This window comes from Pipistrellus hanaki, assembly GCF_964339955.1.
Source record: "Pipistrellus hanaki genome assembly, chromosome: 17".
In the NCBI taxonomy this organism is placed as follows: Eukaryota; Metazoa; Chordata; class Mammalia; order Chiroptera; family Vespertilionidae; genus Pipistrellus; species Pipistrellus hanaki.
The window spans coordinates 32,932,140-32,952,301 of record NC_140519.1 but is presented as its reverse complement, the minus strand read 5'-3'; the positions used below and the strand labels follow the sequence as shown (position 1 = coordinate 32,952,301).

General features: G+C 34.0%; 1 protein-coding gene across 2 annotated transcripts in view; it reads right to left on the bottom strand.

The window, feature by feature from the left end:
- Window positions 1-20,162, bottom strand: part of CSMD3 (CUB and Sushi multiple domains 3) — a 771,720-nt gene that overhangs the window by 51,567 nt on the left and 699,991 nt on the right. For both annotated transcript variants that reach the window (XM_084864313.1, XM_084864314.1), the window contains 8 exons: window positions 15,992-16,072; window positions 15,210-15,323; window positions 11,734-11,922; window positions 11,206-11,352; window positions 8,166-8,354; window positions 7,206-7,391; window positions 5,746-5,940; window positions 3,671-3,844 (listed from right to left, as the gene is read on the bottom strand). In XM_084864313.1, coding sequence (XP_084720439.1) covers window positions 3,671-3,844; window positions 5,746-5,940; window positions 7,206-7,391; window positions 8,166-8,354; window positions 11,206-11,352; window positions 11,734-11,922; window positions 15,210-15,323; window positions 15,992-16,072 — 1,275 coding nt within the window. The remainder of the gene's footprint in view (window positions 1-3,670; window positions 3,845-5,745; window positions 5,941-7,205; window positions 7,392-8,165; window positions 8,355-11,205; window positions 11,353-11,733; window positions 11,923-15,209; window positions 15,324-15,991; window positions 16,073-20,162) is intronic.

The window sequence follows — 20,162 nt, the reverse complement described above, 5'->3', positions numbered from 1 at the left end:
TTAAGCAGTGCTCAGTGGGCGAATTTATATGATTAAGTTCTTTTATTAGAAAGGAAGATATATAATCAATGATCTAAGATTCTACCTTAATAAGAGGGAAAAGAGGAGTAAAATAAAAAAGAGAAGAAAATAAAACTAAAGTATTTAGATTTAAAATTACATTAAAGTCAGTGAAGGAAATCACAAAAATAATAAGACAGAAAAACTATAGAGAATGTCATCTAAACTAAAAATTATTTTTTTAAAAACAGCAACAAAGTTGTAAAACCCCTGGCTAATCTCATGAGCACAAAATTAGAGATAACAAAATTACCAAAACAGAAATGAATGAAGTGTTACCACTATAAGTTTACCAAAAATAAAATAATAAGAAAATATAAAAAAGAGTTTGGTTTAACAGTTCAGAAGTAAAATGCTTTGAAAATGATATCATAGCAAAGTGAACACAAAGTAAAATAAAACATTTGAATAGTTCTTTATCTATTAAAAATATTTATATTCTTAAAACTTCTCCTTCCCCCACACACAAACACCTAAACAACAATAACTTAAAAATAGATCATAGGTATAAAAGACCAACTAAAATTTCTAGAGGAAAACATGAAAGAAAATCGTAGTGACTTATGATTAAGCAAAGGTTTTCTAGACAAGATACAGAAAGCAACAACCAAAAAAAAAGGTAAGATAAACTTTATCTGAATTTAAAACTTGTGCATATCAAAATATATCATTATGAAATGAATACACAAGTCACAGACTGGGAGGAAATATTCAGGAAACACATAATGATGAAGACCTTGCAACCAGAATATGCAGAGAACTCCTACAGTTCATAATAAAAGGCAATTCAATATAAAAGATACTTTACCATTTCAAAAAAGAAAATTTACAAATGGCCAATAAGCCTAAGAAACTGTACTACATTGGTACTTATCAACATAATACAAATTAAAATATTGTAAAACAGCTTTATGCACCCAGCAGAATAAATAACGTTAAAAAACTGACTCTACCACCTGCTGGAGAAATTGTGAGACCACCAGAACTCTACCAGGAATTTTACATCTGAATATCCAAAAAATAAAAAATAAAAATAATTGCATATACCGATAATAAGAGATTTATACAAATATCCATAGCAACTTTAATCAGTATGACATGACTATAGAAGCTTTGTTAATAATAGTCCCAAACTGACCAGAACCCAGGTGCCCATCAACAGAGGGATGGATAATTATTGCAGATTCATACAATGGAATTCTACTCAGTGATAAGAGAAAAGGTACTGATACACATGTCAGCATTGATGAAAGAAGCCTTACACAAAAAGGGTACATATTTTAGGAATCCATTCAAATGAATTTCTAGAACAGGAAGAACTAACAGACATGAAAAAAAATCAGAATAGTTATTGTCTCAGGGTTGGGGAGAGGAGCTGCTGACTGTGAAGGGCCATGGGAACCTTCCTGAGGTAAGGGTAATGCTCTCTAACCATACTGTGATTTGAGTTACACAGGAGTCCATACTTGTCAAAACTCACCTAAAGTGTACTTATATGTGCATTTTATCATATATACAATTTATCATAATAAAAAGGAAAGAAAAGAGAATGTTTAGGGATTATTGAACTCTGGCTAATGACACGCATGCTGAAATGTTTCACAATGAAGTGTACCAATTTCTGCAATTTACTTCAACATCCATCAAAAATAAAATGAATTAATGGATTGATAGAGGCTTGAAAGGATAATAGATAGGTAATAAGCAAATACAACAAAATGCTACTTGTAGAATCTAAACTAGAGGGTGGGCATATGAGGGTTCAAAGTTAAGTCTTTCAATTGAAAAATGCATAATAAAATGCTGGGGGACTGGAAATAAATGCATTATATTTAGATAAAGAATTATGAGCATATTTTAGTGTCATTCCAAGCCCCGATGTGTCTGGGGCTTTAAGGACACGTTGTTTTCAAACCTGAGGAGAATGACTGGACTACATGAATCTGCCAGGTCACTGTAAGCATAAGATGCTAGGATTTGCTTGTTTGGCAGCTGCACTTTCCTCCCACCAGCAGCCTTTTAAATGCCAACACTATGTCCTCTGCAATGGATGGTGATGCTGTCTTCACAGACGGAGACAATGTTTTCTCATAAATATCCCTTTTATTCCCTGTCTCTTCAGAGAACAGCATCCGGATTCTAAATAGATGAATAAAACCACCCTCTATAGCTGGGGATTAGGAGAGCATATAAAGCCAAAAAAATCATTTGGTCTGGCCTTGTCATTGCATTAGTGGTGAGTTAATTAAATGTTTGACCAAATATAGAAGGCTAACTTTTAAGCTGATAATTTTGTAGGGCTGTGAAAGATGTTATAAAAATCCAAATGGCTCTTGGCAGAAAAAAAGGTTCTCTACCCTGCTCGATAGGCAATAGTCAATAAATAATATACAATAAGAGCTCATAAGAGCATAGAGATATAAATATATAATATTTTAATTTTAGTTTTTATATGATTTTCAAATGTATAAGTCAACTAAATAATGGGTACTTGAAATCAACATATCCAAATACAGTTTAGGAATTATTAGAAAATATTTTATTTGATTATTTAACCCTATATTAATACAAAGAGATATAATTTATTTACTATTTTCTTTTTACATAGTATTCATATAGCACATTAAATGTATGTACTCTTATAAAGGAACTGTTATTGCTGTGTTTTAACAAATACGTCAGGGGAAGGAATTTTACTAAACCTCTAACCAAACATTTGCAATTTCAAGTTGTCATCGTATTATCATGAATATTTCAAGCTTATTAGCAAAAACAGTGTGCATTTTATTTATTTATTTATTCATTTATTTTGTTAATCTTCACCAAGGACATTTTTCTATTGTTTCTTAGAGAAAGGGGAAGGGAAGGGGAGAGACAGAGAGAGAGTGGAACATTGATGTTGATCAGCTGCCTCCTTGCCTCCACAGCCCAATGGGGGATCTAACCCACAACATGGATATATGCCCTGACTGGGAATCCAACCCACAACCTTTTGTTGTACTGGACGACACTCCAACCAACTAAGCTACCTGGCCAGGGCTAATTCAGTTTCTTTTACTACATAGGCTTTTTGTTTTTTTTGTTTTTTTTGTTTTTTTAATAATAAATTGAAAGAATCTTAAGGGGGAGAAATCCTATTTGTCCTAAAATTAGGTTTGAAGAAATAAATATTTTAAAGTTTTGATAGAAAGTAATATTACACATGTTGAAATTTATAAAAATTAAAAGGGAGAAAGATACTTAAATGTGGAAATTATTTTTCTTCGTTAGTAATTATATTAAGCAAATACGTGAGTGAAACTATGGTTTAGATTAGAATGAATTAATTGCTACCACGATTAATGCAGCTGAGTATTTCAGAAATTAGCTTTCTCCTTTTTATTTCTACCATGCCTAGAATATAATGTGTCTCTCCTTAATGAAATGAGTCTCTTTTGCCATACTAGTGGATTAACTTTTTGAGTTAACTGTTTAGTAGCTTTTCTACCATGAGACCTTTTTCAAGTTGAATATTTTCTAGATTTTTAGAATCCCTATACTGAGTGAATGAAAGTTTCCCCTTTTCCAGAGGGGGGAAAATGTCTGGTTAAAAGGATTTAAAATGCTGTACCTAGGCATCTGGTCTCAGATCCACTCCAAAGGCCTGAGGAAAGGCATTCCCGTACAGCTGAGCCCACAAGAATGAACCCCGCATCACAGGTGAAGATGGCTGTGGAGCCATATGAGGTTTGAGTTCCAATCTTATTCCCATTTGGAGGTGTAGGTAGTTCTCCGCAGGAAATAACTACAAAACAATAAACATGGAAAACTCTTCAATGCATAGTTAATGAACACTTGTAAAAAAAAAAAAAAAAAAAAAAAAGAACATGCTTTTAGCATTTTGCATTTCCTATAATTTTACATATTTACAAGGAATTTGACGTCTACAAACCGTGTTTGAATGGATGTGCAAATGTAGAGAAAATAGATGGCATAACTTCCCATAAAGGGTTATAAGCTACAGTGACAAGTGATGAGGCTGTTTTATTTACACCTTTTACTCAGCCAACCTGGTTTTAGAGGGGTAGAAAAATCATCAGATCTTTCTGTGACTTATCCAGTGACACAGGGCAATCCCTGTGACTTACCTGAGCCAAAGTTTCTTCATCATCAAAACAATGCTGAAATAGTCATTATAGTTACTTTTGTTGAGGGCCCTGTAGTTTATAAAGAATGCTTTATATGTGAAGCATTTGGTTCTCACAAGAACCATTAGATATATTTCACATTGTGTTTGTGGGTTTTTAAATGGAAAAAGAGAGATTAGCTCACTTGCTAGGTCATTCAGAACCCAGCTCTTATGACTCTGTCATACTTAAAGATTACAAATGAGGTCTCTTTCTAGAAAAGAATAATGGATTATGTTTATTGAGTCCTTATTTTGTACCAGAAAATATTATGAATCTTTTCATTTATGTAATTCTCAGAACAACTCTGAGGTAGATTCAGCCATTGACTAAATTGTATAATTAGGATATGATATGAACACATAGAAATTAAGTCATAAGGTCACACAGCCTGTTAATAGCTAAATCAAAATGTAAGTCCAGCAGTCTTACTCCAAATTCAGTACTTCACCACCAGCCTATATACTTCATTCTGGCTTCAGCTCCATGCTTTAGATAGCCAAGAGACAGACAAATAGAAAATTTGCAAACTTTAAATAGTTGCATATAAAACTAATAATGTATTGATGGTTTTGAACTAATCTCCAAATAATTCTTAGAGGTAATTATATTATTTATTAACATTAATAATATTCATGTATTTTTTTAATTTAAATGATGAGTAAATAATGGACCAGGAGACTTATTATTTTTTCTATTTTCTCAATGAGTGGCACTTGTTAAGAGTCCTTGACTCCCACCATTCGTAGCTGTGGGCAGGAACCTGATCATATTAATCAATTAAACCTTCTACATAATGGAGGACTGAGCACAAAGAAACCAAACATCTATTGAAAGTTGAATGTTCCTGCTATAGATCATTTTTCCTACTCTTTGCAATATCTCTATGCTATGTGACTTTTTAATGAAATTCTGTTTTTAAAAATGAGAATGAAGGCAGGGAAAGATCCTGGAAGAAAACCCTAAGGAATGAGGTAAGAATTTACAAATACAGATGTCATATTATTAGAATATCAACTACAATTTAGATATTTTGTGGATTTTAATCCATTAATATGACTATCTTATAAAAGTAAGGGCCACTTAGACTTTTATTATATAGATAATGAATAAAAGATAGGGTTATAGTCAGACAGCTTGGGTTGAGTGCTATTTCTTCACTATTAATAGGTTCTGTGAGTAGTGCAAAATGATAAAATCTGGGGCATAGGTTCCTTTTTGAGAAAATGGATACAATATCAACCAATTTATAGTAGGGGAACTAAGGAATAAAATAATACATGTAAGGGACTAAAAGCAGCGCCTGGTAAATTGTTCGTATGCAATAAGTATTTTCTAGTTGTTGTAGCAAGTGATAGACCAAGAATTCATGCAGACATTTTTAAATGTAATGAGAATAAATGACCTCTTAAGAATTATATTATGTCATTGCTCTAGTGTATTTGGCAAAGGAAGTGATCAGTGACTATCAATCACCACAGATAGCTGATGAAATGAGTTGAGCAGAGTGCATACTTACTTTGGCAATATGGTCTTTCATTTCTCCAACTCCAGGTACCATTAGGAAGGCATTCAATAGAAGCAGGACCTAGTCCGTGATAACCAGGGTCGCAGCTGAAAACTACCTTGGTTTTGTATTCATAGTGGGAGCCATTCACAATTCGCCATCTTCCATGTTCCAAGGTAAAGGAGTTGATGCTTGGACATGTGACAACTGTATAAAAACCAAGAACATAAGAACATAAATGTGAACCAGTCAGTCACATTGATTCTAACTCTTAACCATACCTCATGTCTATCCCATCATTTATATCGCCACTGCCTTCATCCACTCACTATGGTGCCATACAATGTCCTTTAACGTTTGCTTTCTATCTCTTTCCCATGTAATCTTTTCCACTCCACAGTTCGGTGGCAGAGCTTGAAGTTGAATATATCCTGTTATTTCACACTTCAAAGTGTCTGTGCGGCTTTATGGAAGTATAGTTGACAGAATGTGGAATAATGGAATCCTTATATATGTTGGTGAGAAGTTAACCTGGAACACCATTACGAACTACATACACACAGCTAGTAAAGAGGTTCCTAAAAAAAATTAAAAGTAGAAGTGCCATATGATTGAGCAATCCCCTTTTTTGATGTATATTCAAAGGAACTGAGTCAGGATCTGCTCAGAAGAGATTCTACAGTCTGTGTTCATTGCAGCATTAGTCATGAGAGGCAAGCTAGGGAAACAACCTATTCTCTTATTTCTTCACAAGTTTTGAAGGGATTATGTTTTGAGAAAAAAAAATTTTACGAGTATGGTCTTTTTATGCAAGAGTTGTGATATAAACTTTGGCTAATTCAAAACTTGCTCAATATAAGTAGAAGCACTGTTAGACATGCTGATTTAAAAAAAACAAACCCTCATTTTAATAAAATCACAGCTAATTTTATATTAAATGAAAGAAATCAAAATACAGAGACAAATTAAAGAGATTATTTAACCCAAGCATTCTCTAATCCTTTTGCTACCAAATATTTTACTAGAAGTATATTATATTACCATTTACTAGAAGTATATTATATTACCATATTCATTTACCTTTTAAGGTAGTAATGGCAGCAATGTAAACTATTCTAAATATAAGTAATCTAAAGAATATTAACAAAGTAAAAAATTATGAATCATCTCAGAAGATTTATTTATCCTTCTAAAAATCAAGGCTGAATGTACTGAGATATAATTTTATTAACGAAAGCCTACAAACATTTTTTCCTTGTGCATTAAAACACCAGTTGATTGATGGACGACTTTTTTCAAATTAAATGAAACTTTGTTATGTAAGATATAGCCAAATTACCTTTTCCTCTTAGATATCATACTTCAAGATTTCGGGGATTTAATTAGTTCTAAAACTTAAACAATACATATAATTTCAAATCATGTAAGATGCCAACAGAAACACAAATAATGATATTCACTAGCACACATACCAACACAGCGAGGGGTCTTGTTGTGATTGCTCCAAGTTCCATCTGATTGACATACGGCAGTGGTGAGTTCCTTAGATGACAATCTGTATCCATCATGACAAAAATAGGTAACTCGGGTTCCTACCAAGTAGTCTGTTGTGAGTATTCCTCCATTTGTTGGAGCTTTAGGAATCCCACAGGAAATTGCTAGAATAGATACATAGATACAAAATCATAGAAACAGAAAAATAACTTATTAGATGTTTATTAAAATATGTTTCAATGTTTATTCATATTCTATATGATTTAGAGGTTATTATGTACTAGAGGCCCGGTGCTTGAGATTCGGGTATTCAGGAGGGCCCTCAGCCCAGCCTGTGCCTTTTCGCAGGAGCCCTTGGGGGATGGCCTAAGTTGTCAGTAAGACATCCTTAGCACTGCCGCAGAGGTGAGAGAGGTCTCCACCACCACCTCTGTACTCACCAGCTGTGAGCCCCCCTCAGAGCTTCTGGTTAAGCCCTCAGGGGCAGGAGGTGACCCAGTGATCAGGGGGAGGTGACGCCCCCATCACACCTCTGCTGCTGCCACTGCCAGCAGCACAAGCCTTGGCTGGCCCTGGTTACCTGAGGCTCAGTCAGCCCTGGGCAGCTGGAAAGCCACCATTAGAGTTTGCCTGTGCATTGGCATCGCTGGATGGCTGGGCAGCCTACAGTCAAGACTTGCCTGTGCCTTGGGCCAGCCCTGGGAAGTTGGAGGGCTGAGGAGCCTGGGCACTGCTATCTTTGAGGGTGGGGCAGTCAATTAGCATATTCCCTCCTTATTGGCTGTAGATACTGCCATCTTTGAGGGTGGGACAGTCAATTAGCATATTCCTTCCCTGTTGGCTGTGGGCACCACCATCTGTGTGACAGCATGAAGGTCAGTTAGCATATTCCCTCTTTATTAGGTAGAATCTATCTTTTCTTGAATAAAATACTTTACCTTGACAAGCAGGGACAGGCGCATCCCATGCATGGTACCCATAGGAAGACTTCCTGCACACGGCACTGCTTTTCCCAACAAGTCGGAATCCTCGATCACAGGCCCAGCGGACCACACTATTAAGTTGCCCACCTGTCTGACTGATGATGTATCCATGAGGTGGGGATTCTGGTGTACTACAGTAGAAAGCTTTTCAAAAGAAAAAAAAGTATCTCTGTATAATTAGTTAACTAGAACTTCTTTACAACCCAGAGTTGTAAAAATTTATATGTGTATACTTAAAATTAGGGCAATGGTAAGATATGTACACAGATAATAATTTAATTAAAAAAACAAAACAAACAAACAAACAAATAAATAAAAATAGGCCATGGTGTGAATTTGGTTTCATATGATTATATTATTTCCTATCCTCTTTAAAAAAAAAAAACAAAACAAAAAACACATTTGCTTTTATTGATTTTAGAGAGAGATGAAGGGAGAGGGATAAAGAGATAGAAATATCAATGATAGAGAATTACTGATTGGCTGCTTCCTACATGACTCTTATGGGGATCAAGCTCGCAACCCAGGCATGTGCCCTGATTGAGAATTGAACCAGTGACCTCCTGGTTCATGGGTTGACCCTGAACCACTGAGTCACCCCAGCCAGATTATTTGCTATCCTCTTGACAATCTACTGACATAACTTTTATGAGACATAACTATCTCTGGACTCTTCTTTTAATTTTTATTGTCACCCAAGATGCCTTCTAAATTACAATGTCATATTTTCTTAACAACCTAGAGGTTCAAAAGCCCTACAAATATTTCAGTGAATTTGGAAGCTATATTTCCTGTCATTTGAAAGGCCTAAATGTCACAGCCTTGGTAGGCATATTTTAGAGCATGTTGTTTACATGTCATTTTGAAGTTATCTCCGGACACCTTTATCATGTTAGATCATGCATTTGATGTCTAAAAAAGATCCCCTACATATCATAATCCTTTCTCTCAGTTTATTAAAGAATTTCCATGCTGTCAAAAGTGCTTACATATAGAGATTTTTAAAAAGCCAATAAAATAAACTTTTTTCATCTCCGGAAGTCTGAAATGTCACAAGATAATGTCAAATGGCTTTTTCGTATATATGTACTTTGAGAATATTCAGCCTGGCAGAATCCACTTACCCTTTGAAACTTCAATATATTCATCTGAGAAAAATGAGACTTTATGGATAAATGGTAGAAAATAGATTAGACTTAGAATATTTATGTCATAGCCTATCACTTCTAAAGGAAAAATACGTAGTTATTCAACATATCCAAATTTGTTATAAATTATAGAACATAATCTAATGCTTATAATTGTTTGATTTGAATGGTTTCTCTTTAAGTTATTATGGTCTTTAAGAATATAATGTGCTCAATTTTAAATGCCATCTTTGGGCACACCATTAATACAAAAATTTATATGTTCATGTGATCTAAATATAGATTCAAATATGAAAAATCTTAAGGACTAATGCATATATTATGACTGAATAATATATTTTTATAATATTTCTCCTTTGCAAGCCTATAAACATTTTAAAAAATCTATTGTGGGATAAAACCTATATATATTAGTAATATGATGCTAGTAATAAGTTACTTCTAACATGCAAAAGACAAATTGTTAATAAATAAAATAAAACTATCATCAAGTGGTTTTATAATCAAAGTGGATAGACAAAATTGTTTTATTGTACATTTGTACTTATGCAAATGTATCTTAATGAGTAAAATTTGAGAGTATATTTTTAGAACTGAAATTGAAAACTTGTTTAAGTCTATGACTAGAACCGTTGTGTGACAACTGTTTATAAAATATTTATGAAAGTAATTTTCAGTTGAGCTAATTAATAATGACCCATGACTTAGGGAAACATATCTTAACACTGTACAGACAGAGATGACTGACTAATTCTGAAGTATTAGTTTATGGAGCATATACTCATGGCATCTGACATGAATAGGATGGCAACAAAAAGGAATACAACCTTCACATAGCGGAGAACTATTTATGTATACTTACTTGATAACTAAATAATTGATTCAGTGTCAGTAGGCCTTATAAACAGAAAGACATTGAGAAAAGACTGTTCCATGTTGATAGTATTTTTAGCCCATATCTTTCTAAATATTACTGAATGAAAAGTAGTAATGGCTAGAAAAATATATTTTAAAAAAGTTTTTGAAATGTGTTCCTCATCCTCTTCCAATATTTAATATATTTAGAAAGTATCACAAATCAATACTTAATAATGAAAACAAATATTTTTATCTTTTGTTTAAACATCATTTAAAGGAGTTCTTAAATAGATCAGATATACATAATTGAGCAACACTATTAATGTTGTGTGAGAATTCAAAAGAAAGAAATCTATTAGGAAAAAGCATTAACAAGCAAATTTGATGACACTCTAAAATACATATAATAAAAAATCATATAAGCAGTGTTTTTATACTGAAGGTCTGAGTGCATAATACAGTATTTGGGCTGAATTTATGAATATCCAATAAATATAAGTTAATTTATAATTAATTTATATAAGACATAAATATTCTAAGTGCTTTAATCTTTCCAAAAGTCATATGACCAAATAGTAAAGAGGAAACTGAGAAGGGGTGATATATAAATTGCTCAAGAATGAAGGAGCAGCCAAGACCGGTTTGGCTCAGTGGATAGAACGTCAGCCTGCAGACTGAGGGGTCCCAGGTTCAATTCCAGTCAAGGGCATCTACCTTGGTTGTGGGCACATCCCCAGTAGGGGGTGTGTAGGAGGCAGCTGATAGATGTTTCTCTCTCATCGATGTTTCTAACTCTCTATCCCTCTTCCTTCCTCTCTGTAAAAAAATCAATAAAATATAAAAATTAAAAAAAAAGAATCAAGGAGCTATGATTTAAATTCATGTTTAATTCATTACTGTCCGTGTCTGTGCTCTTTAATCACAACCATACTGGGGAGGAAGGTGAGATCTGTACTGAAGTTATATGTATATGTATATGTACCACATACCTATATATCTGATCCGGAAGCCTTTTTTGTTATTGCCATGATCGGCTGACCATTGAAGAAATACTTCATGATTGTTGCTTGTTATATTAAAAGCAGATGAATAATCGCCACTGAGGGAAATAAGCACGGGACTTTGAATATTTGGTCCTTTGGAAAGAAAATAAAACAATTTAGATGCAACTGAAAAACTATGTTCCAATTAATTTTTAGTATTTCATATCTTTAGAACAATATTAAATATGTTGAAATTGCTCCACAAATGATTTATCTCATTGACAATCATTTAAAACACAATATAAAAATGTTTATTTTACACATTTTAATTTCATACTAAATAATCTGCAATTTGTAAAACAATAACCAAGTTAAGTACAATTTTCATATGGTATATAAGCAAATTTGATGACACTCTGAAATATACATGTAATATAAAATCATATAAGCAGTGTTCTTATACTGAAGGTCTGAGTGCATAATACAGTATTTGGGCTGAATTTATGAATATCCAATAAATTTAACCATGGTTACCATCATACACCTGAAGAACATCAAATTCCTTTTCTGTCTGGAAGAATTCTACAAACATGCTGATATTATATCCCTTTTCTACGGAGATGCTCCAGGCACACATCTGAAGATTTGGGTAACTGTCAGGATATCCAGGGCTCAATATGACTCCCGTGGAGTCTAGCCGCAGTTCATTGGCGGGACAGAGCACTGGCAAAGAAAGAGATCATTAAGTAAAGTTAGTATGTAGGCCTTTGTGAAAACTGCTCTTTAGATAGTGGATACTCTACTCGTCTTCAATACTAGAAATGAGACAATACCTTGAATGATGTGTTAGAAAAAACAATTTGTATTAAGCTTGCAGTTCAAAACATGGAAGAAGGACCTTTCAAATGTATGGTATTGATTTCTATGGTTTTTATTACATAGAAGATGCTTTACTTTTCTGGACAATAAATTAATAATGAAAAGATGAGGCATCTGTTTCCTTCTGCTTCTTTGTATTCAGTCCTTGCCTTTTGCCATCTTCTTATGCCCTCTCCCCTCTGTCTTTCTTGTCTGTCTTTGCCCTTTCCCCTTCCTTCCTTTCTTAGTGTAATCTCCCCTCCAATCAGATATTTTGAACTCAGCACATTCCTACATGTTTCTGTTTCAAATGCCATTCTCTTGTTGGCTGCATTTGAAATGTTAGTGCATTTCAAGATCCAGATAGAAGTATCCTATTTGAAACAATCTCTGTACTTCTCCATCAACCCAAGCAGAATTGCAGATTTCCTTCTCAGAACCACTATAATGCATTCTTCTGTTACTGCATTAGCAATGTTATGGCTATTACTTATTTGGGGGACTGTCTTTCTAGGCTATGGTTACTGAAAAGTAAGTGTCGCTGAAACCAGGATGGCTCAGTGGATAGAGCGTTGGCCTCCAGACTGAAAGGTCTTGGGTCTGATTCCAGTCAAGGGCATGCACCTTTGTTGCGGGCACATCTCCAGTAGGGGGTGTGCAGGAGGCAGCTGATCGATGCTTCTCTCTCATCATTGTTTCTAACACTCTATCTCTCTCCATTCCTCTCTGTGAAAAATCAATAAAACATTTTTTAAAGAAAAGTAAGTGTCATGTCCTATGTAAGGGTTTGGCCCCAATGTTCTGAGCTGAGTAAATATTCCATATTATTTTCAAAACATTGATATGATCCATAATAATTCATTGAGAATCTACAAAGTAACCCATTCTCATGCAATTCAACACATACCAAGAAGCCAGACAATCATCAAGATTAAAAGTAAATATATACTTTTGATTATGACTCTATGTTAGATACTGTTAAGCAACTTTTGTGTAGTATCTCACTTATTTGTCAAAACAGCTTTAAGAAATGTGTTCAATTTTTCTCCATATTATTCATTTGAGGAAACTGAGACTCAGAAATTATAGTCTACAAAGTCTCACAGACTCAACTGGATGGAACCCACATTTTTAACCACCAAATGAAATCCTCCGTTATATTTTATTTATATCAAACTGTTTTAAATTTATCACATTTACAATTGCTTTCCATATTTTAACTGTGAGATTGAAACTTAAAGTGGATCCCAAGAAGAATTTAAAAATAATAATAATAATGATGATGCATCTCCATTTAGAAAAAGTGGAAAAAATAAAATAATTTAAAATAGACTAAAAACAATGTAGATTACTTTTAAAATATTCCAAACAACTGACTTTTTAGCAAACTTGTAAACACAAACTAAAATGTATAGTCAGCTATTTAGTTTACTAATCTGGTCCATTAATTAACATAGTAACTCAGGATGAACTCATTCTGAGGAAGGATTTATTAATTGTTAGCAAGTATCTGATGTTATTATGAGATGAAAACATATTGTCTTTTTTTGTATTCTCCACTGCAGACAGGTTAAAAAAGGTGCAATTAGTAATCTATAGGAAATTCGGATTTTAAAAATAAGATGTTGGAAGTCTAAAAGATGAGGGATTGTGAAATATCTAGGTTATTCAAATTGTTTATTTTATTTCTTAAAAATTATTAAATTTGAACCCAAATATAAAAAAAGAAGTGTTTCCCTCCAAGAGTCCACAATGCAGTGTGTATATTACGGTCAAGAAAAATGTCCTGGTATATAATTGCTTTTTTACCCCTTCCTGTGTTTCCCCAAGCAATTCTCCCATGCATCATCCCCCCAGATGACTAAGATTCTATCTTCTCCATTCACATGTCTAAACTTCTGAATCTGAGTCCTAAATCATTTATTGTAAATACCACCAAAATTAATTGTATAGAAAAAAAGGAAGTTGAATAAACATCTAACTATCAGGAATATACATGATAGACTTCAAAATACTCTACCAACTTTAAGATATTCTAAAACCACTGCCTAAGAGCAATGGAATCGGTCACATTGGCACTGGCTTATATACCTCCAACCAATTTTTTCTTTTTGCTACTGTTAAAGCCCCTTATGAAAATACTTCCATCTTCTTGTAAGAACTCCAATGACATAGAAAATCAAATATTAATTCTTACTGATAGCACATTTGCTATAATCAACATAAGTTTTGTTTTAGGCTTATAATAACAGTCAGTAATGTGCCCAGGAAATAGGCTTCCATTCCTCCGAATGAACCTCAATGAAGAAAATAATCCAAGAAAATCTGAAAAGGATAATTAAATTAAATTATAATTTTATTTGAATTAAGCACACAGTTATCATTAGTTACTATGTGGTAGATACTTCTCTGGATCCTAGAAGCCACACAATGAACAATACATGATTCCTGAGCACTACACTCTAGCACATCATTCAAGGTCCGTCATGGTCCTGCCTTGCAGCAGAGGGAATTCTTTGTAATCCACCCCCTACTGTGTTTCACTTCTGTGTCTTTATATGTACATCTGTCATTTGGGCCATCTCTGTTATATCAGAGTAAGTCTGCCTTGTAATTTGGGAACCGTGACTCAGGGCAATGCTCCCTTCAAGCTTTCACTGCCCCATAAATAGTTACACATTATATAATGATTCTAAGGTCCCTGCCATATCCCATATTCCTTATGCTACATTGCCTTCATAGACGGGACTATCTATAACTTGTGTTTTTATTTATTTATTTATTTTTCATTTTTCATACTTAACAGATGCTCAATCAAGTTTTACAAATGTAGTGGTTAGATCAGAAACTACTATTAAGTTAAGGCAATCCACATCGGAGCCTTTATTTAAAGTGATTTATTATATCTTCCACCTCTTGGCAAAAAATAAATAAATAAACAAGTTGAACTGACTTTGAAATAAGCTAGAAAAAAATTAAAACTTAGAAGAAGAAAAAAATGTTTAAAATTAAATATGAGAAATAAAGGAATTAATGAGTTGTATAGCTTTTTACATTACTGCCTGTTAAATACTAAATAGTTAAAATCATTCCTGGTCTTCAGTTAAACATAAAATAGATACTTAGGAATCAATAATCATAACAATTGGTACCTTGACAAACTGGAGGTGCTCCATCCATCTGGAGTCGTTCTCCTAATCTGCATGTGAGAATTGCATTGCCCACCAAAGAAAATCCTGGAAGACACTGATACCTAATGATGTCACCTGTTAGTAAAAGAACAGGCAGAGATGGCTTCAGATGAGTAGCAAGGTGAAAATTAACAGATGTTTCTAAAGCAATACAAACATTTGTTAATTTTTAATCAGTATAAAAATCCTATTAACAGTAAGTAGGGCCGATATTCAAAATATTGAATGACTAGTACTTCATAGGCACTGACCAATCAAAACTGAAAGCAAGAGTGAGACTGTACTGGTGCCTGCCAGTTGGATATAAGAAGTAGTAGTAAAGAAATAATCTGGTCAGTACAGGAAAGGGAGTCATTAAAACTGTATCAAGCAAGTAAAATTACCTATAGTTATTGCTTTTATATTAAGATTTAACTTACATTGGTCAATGATATTTTCTTATACTTCTCAACCAAAATAAATAGGGTAATAATAAGAGTTTACTGTGTCAACATTATACAGTTATATTATTCAAATTCCCAGTTTTCTAATTGTACATCCTGGAAATATAGAATTCCTTCTTCTTGCTTAATACTTCTTTCCTCTTTCCACTGCTGTCCATTCTTAAGAATGCTAAGCAATCCCCACCATAGAGGAAAGAGCCTCTAAGACAGGCTGTTTCTATTCTTTTTTGTTTGCTTCTTTTGAAGCAAACACCTCTGTTAACAGTGTACTTTCTTTGAAAGTAATATAACAGACTTTACCTATTTCAAACTCATCATCTTCTGTCAAAATTTCAGCATTGGGTACGGGTGGTGGAGGTTGGCACACTCTTAGTTGATAGGCTAGGAAAAGAGACAATATGTTTATTCCTTCTCTGAGCAGCTCTCTCTATATATATACTGACATGTGCAAGAAAATTATGCAAGGATTTTATATAAGAATGACAATAAATGGTAGGATTTATAAAGTTTCAATTATTCACTTTAAAAAATTCTATAACATTGAGGAAAAAGAAATCATTATTTAGATGCCAAAATATTATCCCATAGTAAGATGCTTACATTTAAAATCCTTAATTTTTACCCTTGTTCTATTTCTTTTTGTTATATGCTTCATAACACCTATTTTTTTTTCTTGGAGTAGTCACTATTTGGAATTATATATTCATGCCTGTTTATATGCTCGATGCTCTCTTTCCCAAGGCTCATCAGAGAGCCCCCAGCACCAGCGGAAGTGCCTGGCACACAGTAATAACTACAAACAAGTAAGTAATCCATGCTTCCTCTATTCCAAAAAACATTATGAGCACTTTACATATAGTAATTATATCAGTCCTTATACATTATTTATCTTATTGCTCCGTTTACATAACTATTTCTATAATTATCCCTATTTTATAAAAAAGAAAACTGTTAAAGTGGCCTTTGGAATTTGGTCTAACTCACACAGCTGTGATGTGGTAGAGATGGAATTTGAACCCAGACAGTCTGGTCCCAGAGCCCTCTATATTAGCATGTTTACAAAATACACCTATTTTACATTTCATCTTTCTAATTATTGGTATCTCTTAAACAGGTCATCCTATCAGATTAGATAGATTCCTATTTGGTATAATTTAAAAACCACTCCTCCAAATATCTCTATCACCATGACTACTAGCTCAATATATCTACATCATAATCATTTGCTTGATTAACTCCGGTTTTCACTGGTTTTCATAGGAGTATTTTTTAAAAAAAAAAATGTATTCTTGTTCATTCAAGAACGCATTTCAAACTATTATAACATTTGAATAAAATGTGTTTTATATGTTTAATTTTATCACTTAAACTTAGGAGTTATATAGTATGTACCTCTGTGCTCAGATATGGGAGAATAAGACTTAAAAGACACAGTGAATCATCTGTGATCAAAAAACTAGTACAGAGCTAGTATGTCTCTTACCTTCAAAGGCCATACCTTCATTAGAGTATATATGAGAGTACTGAGGTACATCAGTTAGGCCAGTTAATGATACTCCTATAAAAGGAGATGAATGAGATAACCAATGGACACAGACAGTAGTGGGGTGAGGGCATGTATTAGGGGGTGGGAGTGGCCAGGGAGAGATCAATTGGGGAAAAGGGAGGCATATGTAATACTTCAAACAATAAAGAATTTAAATGTAAATAAAAAAGGGAAAAATAGATATATTTTTTAAAAGAGTAAAATATTTCCAATTCTGAAAGGTAACCATGGGCATAAGAGCATTTCAGATGTAGGAGAAAACAGGCAGTTGAGTACCAAATCCATCATTAGATAACAAACCCATTTATAAGTGCTTAGGAGTCTAATAAACTGCCATGTTATTAAGACAAAGAAGAAAATTTCAAAATGTAGACAAAGAAGGACAAATCAAGGAAAATTTGTTTTCAATATCCTGCTGTTAACCGTTGTCTGTCTCTTCAAACATCTTCCTTTCTGTGCCTTAAAAAGCACTCACTGTGCAGGGAAGCTCATTTGCAAGGCAAACACAGCTCTGCACAGAAGTGTCCCCCCTAGAAGGCTTGCTGGGAAAGAAGCCCAGGGCAGAGAAGTCTAGCCTAGATTTTTGAGAAAGAGTTTAGTTGAAAATAACATTAGGAATTTTGAAAATCATTTTCCTGGACTTAGACCTTAGAAATAACAAAGAGATAAGAGAAAGGGGAGGAGATACAGAGAGCCTTACACAGAGAAATCTTTTTAAAACTAGGCTTTCAAGAAGAGCATTTTATTGGGTCTTAAGTAGAATAGAGGTCAACTCAAAAGTTAGAGAAGTGTGGAGATGCCCACATGTAAATTATTTAACTTTTGTTTGCCTATAAAGTTATTTTTAATCTTCACGATAATCATGTTATTTTCTTATTATAAAAGAAGCACATTTTTATCATTGAGGAATCCATGACTAGTGCATGTATAGAACATGCTTAAATGACTTAGATCACTCATTTGTAGAGTTTAAAAGACCAGAGATTATAAATTGTTATTAATGAGAAATATGATGCTCAGAGATACGTTATTTTCCCAAGACCTCCTGGGTGCTGTGAGCTAAATTGTTTCATTCCCTGTCACTGAGCATCACTAGCACTTTCACCAACTGTCTCTGGAGCCAAGGAACTAATTACCTTGGAGTCATGGAGGGTCTAAGGAGGCATACTGTCCTTCCCCTGCTACCTCTCCCTCAGTAAAAGCAATTCTATTTTATTAATTTTACAGTTTTGAATTCTAAATAACTTTCCTTTAAAACAAATGTTTAGTCTGCACCTATGTGGTTTCATTGATGCTTTTAAAAATATATATTTTTATTGATTTCAGAGAGGAAGGGAGGAGACAGAAATATCAATGATGAAAGAGAATCATTGATCTAGAGGGATCAAGCCTGCAACCTGGGCATGTGCCTTTGACTGGAATCAAATCTGGGACCCTTCTGTCCATGGGCTGATGTTCTATCATTGAGCCAAAACAGCTAGGGCTCATGGATTGTTTTGACTTCAAATCTGAATTCATGTTTCAAATCCCAATTTTAGATTATCAGGGTTAATCATTTCTTCTGAACTCTTGACTGCCTACCTTCCCTTACCCCTTACTGTTACTTTCTAATCATACAACTGTTTTATGGCACATGTAATCATGACTTGTTTCAAAATATATTATTGTTCATCTATTGGCTTGCTTTTTCATTGTGCCTCTATCTTGACTTTAAGTAACATAAGGGATGAGACTTTTTCATAGTTAAGTCATTAGCTCCTATCACTATGCTTATTATCCAACAAATATTTGCCAAATAACATACGGAACAAAGTCTCTAAGCACATAGTCTTACCTAAGATAACTCTCATCTCTAAAACTTCAAATGGTGAGGAAATAGGAGCAATTTTGGGTTAGGGTGCTAGAGATTGGGATTTAATAGAACCTGAGTTGCTTTTCAGCACTTAACTATATAATTCTGATTATAATATAAAGGATCTAAAAACCATACCCTTTGTGTCTGTTTTTCTTTAGACCCTTGAAGGGAAAGAATTACAAAAAGTTAAATCATAAACAGCTTCCAACAATTCTGTTTTTCATTTTTTTTGTAATGTCTACTAGTCTGTTAAAAACAAGTTCAAAATTTGTCCAGTGTCTTCTCGTTCTTGCTGCCCACATTTTAGTGTGAACCCCTGTCATTTCATAGCTTTTGTACTGGGCTGAATAGCGTCCTCCAAAATGTGTGTCTTTCTTGAAATCCCAAAATATCATTTGGAAATAGGGTTGTTTCAGATCTAATAAATTAAGTTGAAGTTACAATGAATTAAGGTGAGTCCTTAATCCAGTATGACTGGAGTCCTTAGAAGAAGAGAAGAAATAGAGACTGACACACAGGGAAGACATGTGATGATGGGAACAGAGATTGGAGTGATTTATCTGCAAGGTAAGGAATGCCAAAGCTGTCTGGCTACCACCGGAAGCTACCACAGCCTTCAGAAGCAGCATGATTCTCCCAATACACGGATTTTACACTTCTTACCTCCAGAACTGTAAGAGAGAAAAATCTGTTTCCTTAAGCTACCCAGTTGGGTACTTCATTACAGTAACCTTAGGAAACTAATACTCCTATATTATTAAATTGGCCTACAGACTGTTACTTGGTTTCTGTGTTTTTTTTGGGTACAATCCTCCCTACACACAAATAAAGTGGTGGAAGGGAATTAAGACTGTATTTACAGGAAATCCGCTGTGTGCCAAAGATTCTGCAAAGGAATCAGCAGAATTTTGTATAAAATCAACAAAGAGGCCAGGGAGGCTGGCTTGAGAGAGAACCCCGGGGAGAATGAGAAGGCATGAGAAAGAAAGGTAAACTGAGGCTGAGTCACACGGAGTCTATGTGCTGGGCTCAGGCTCGGTTTAATGTGAGGCCAGTGGGAAACCTGGGAA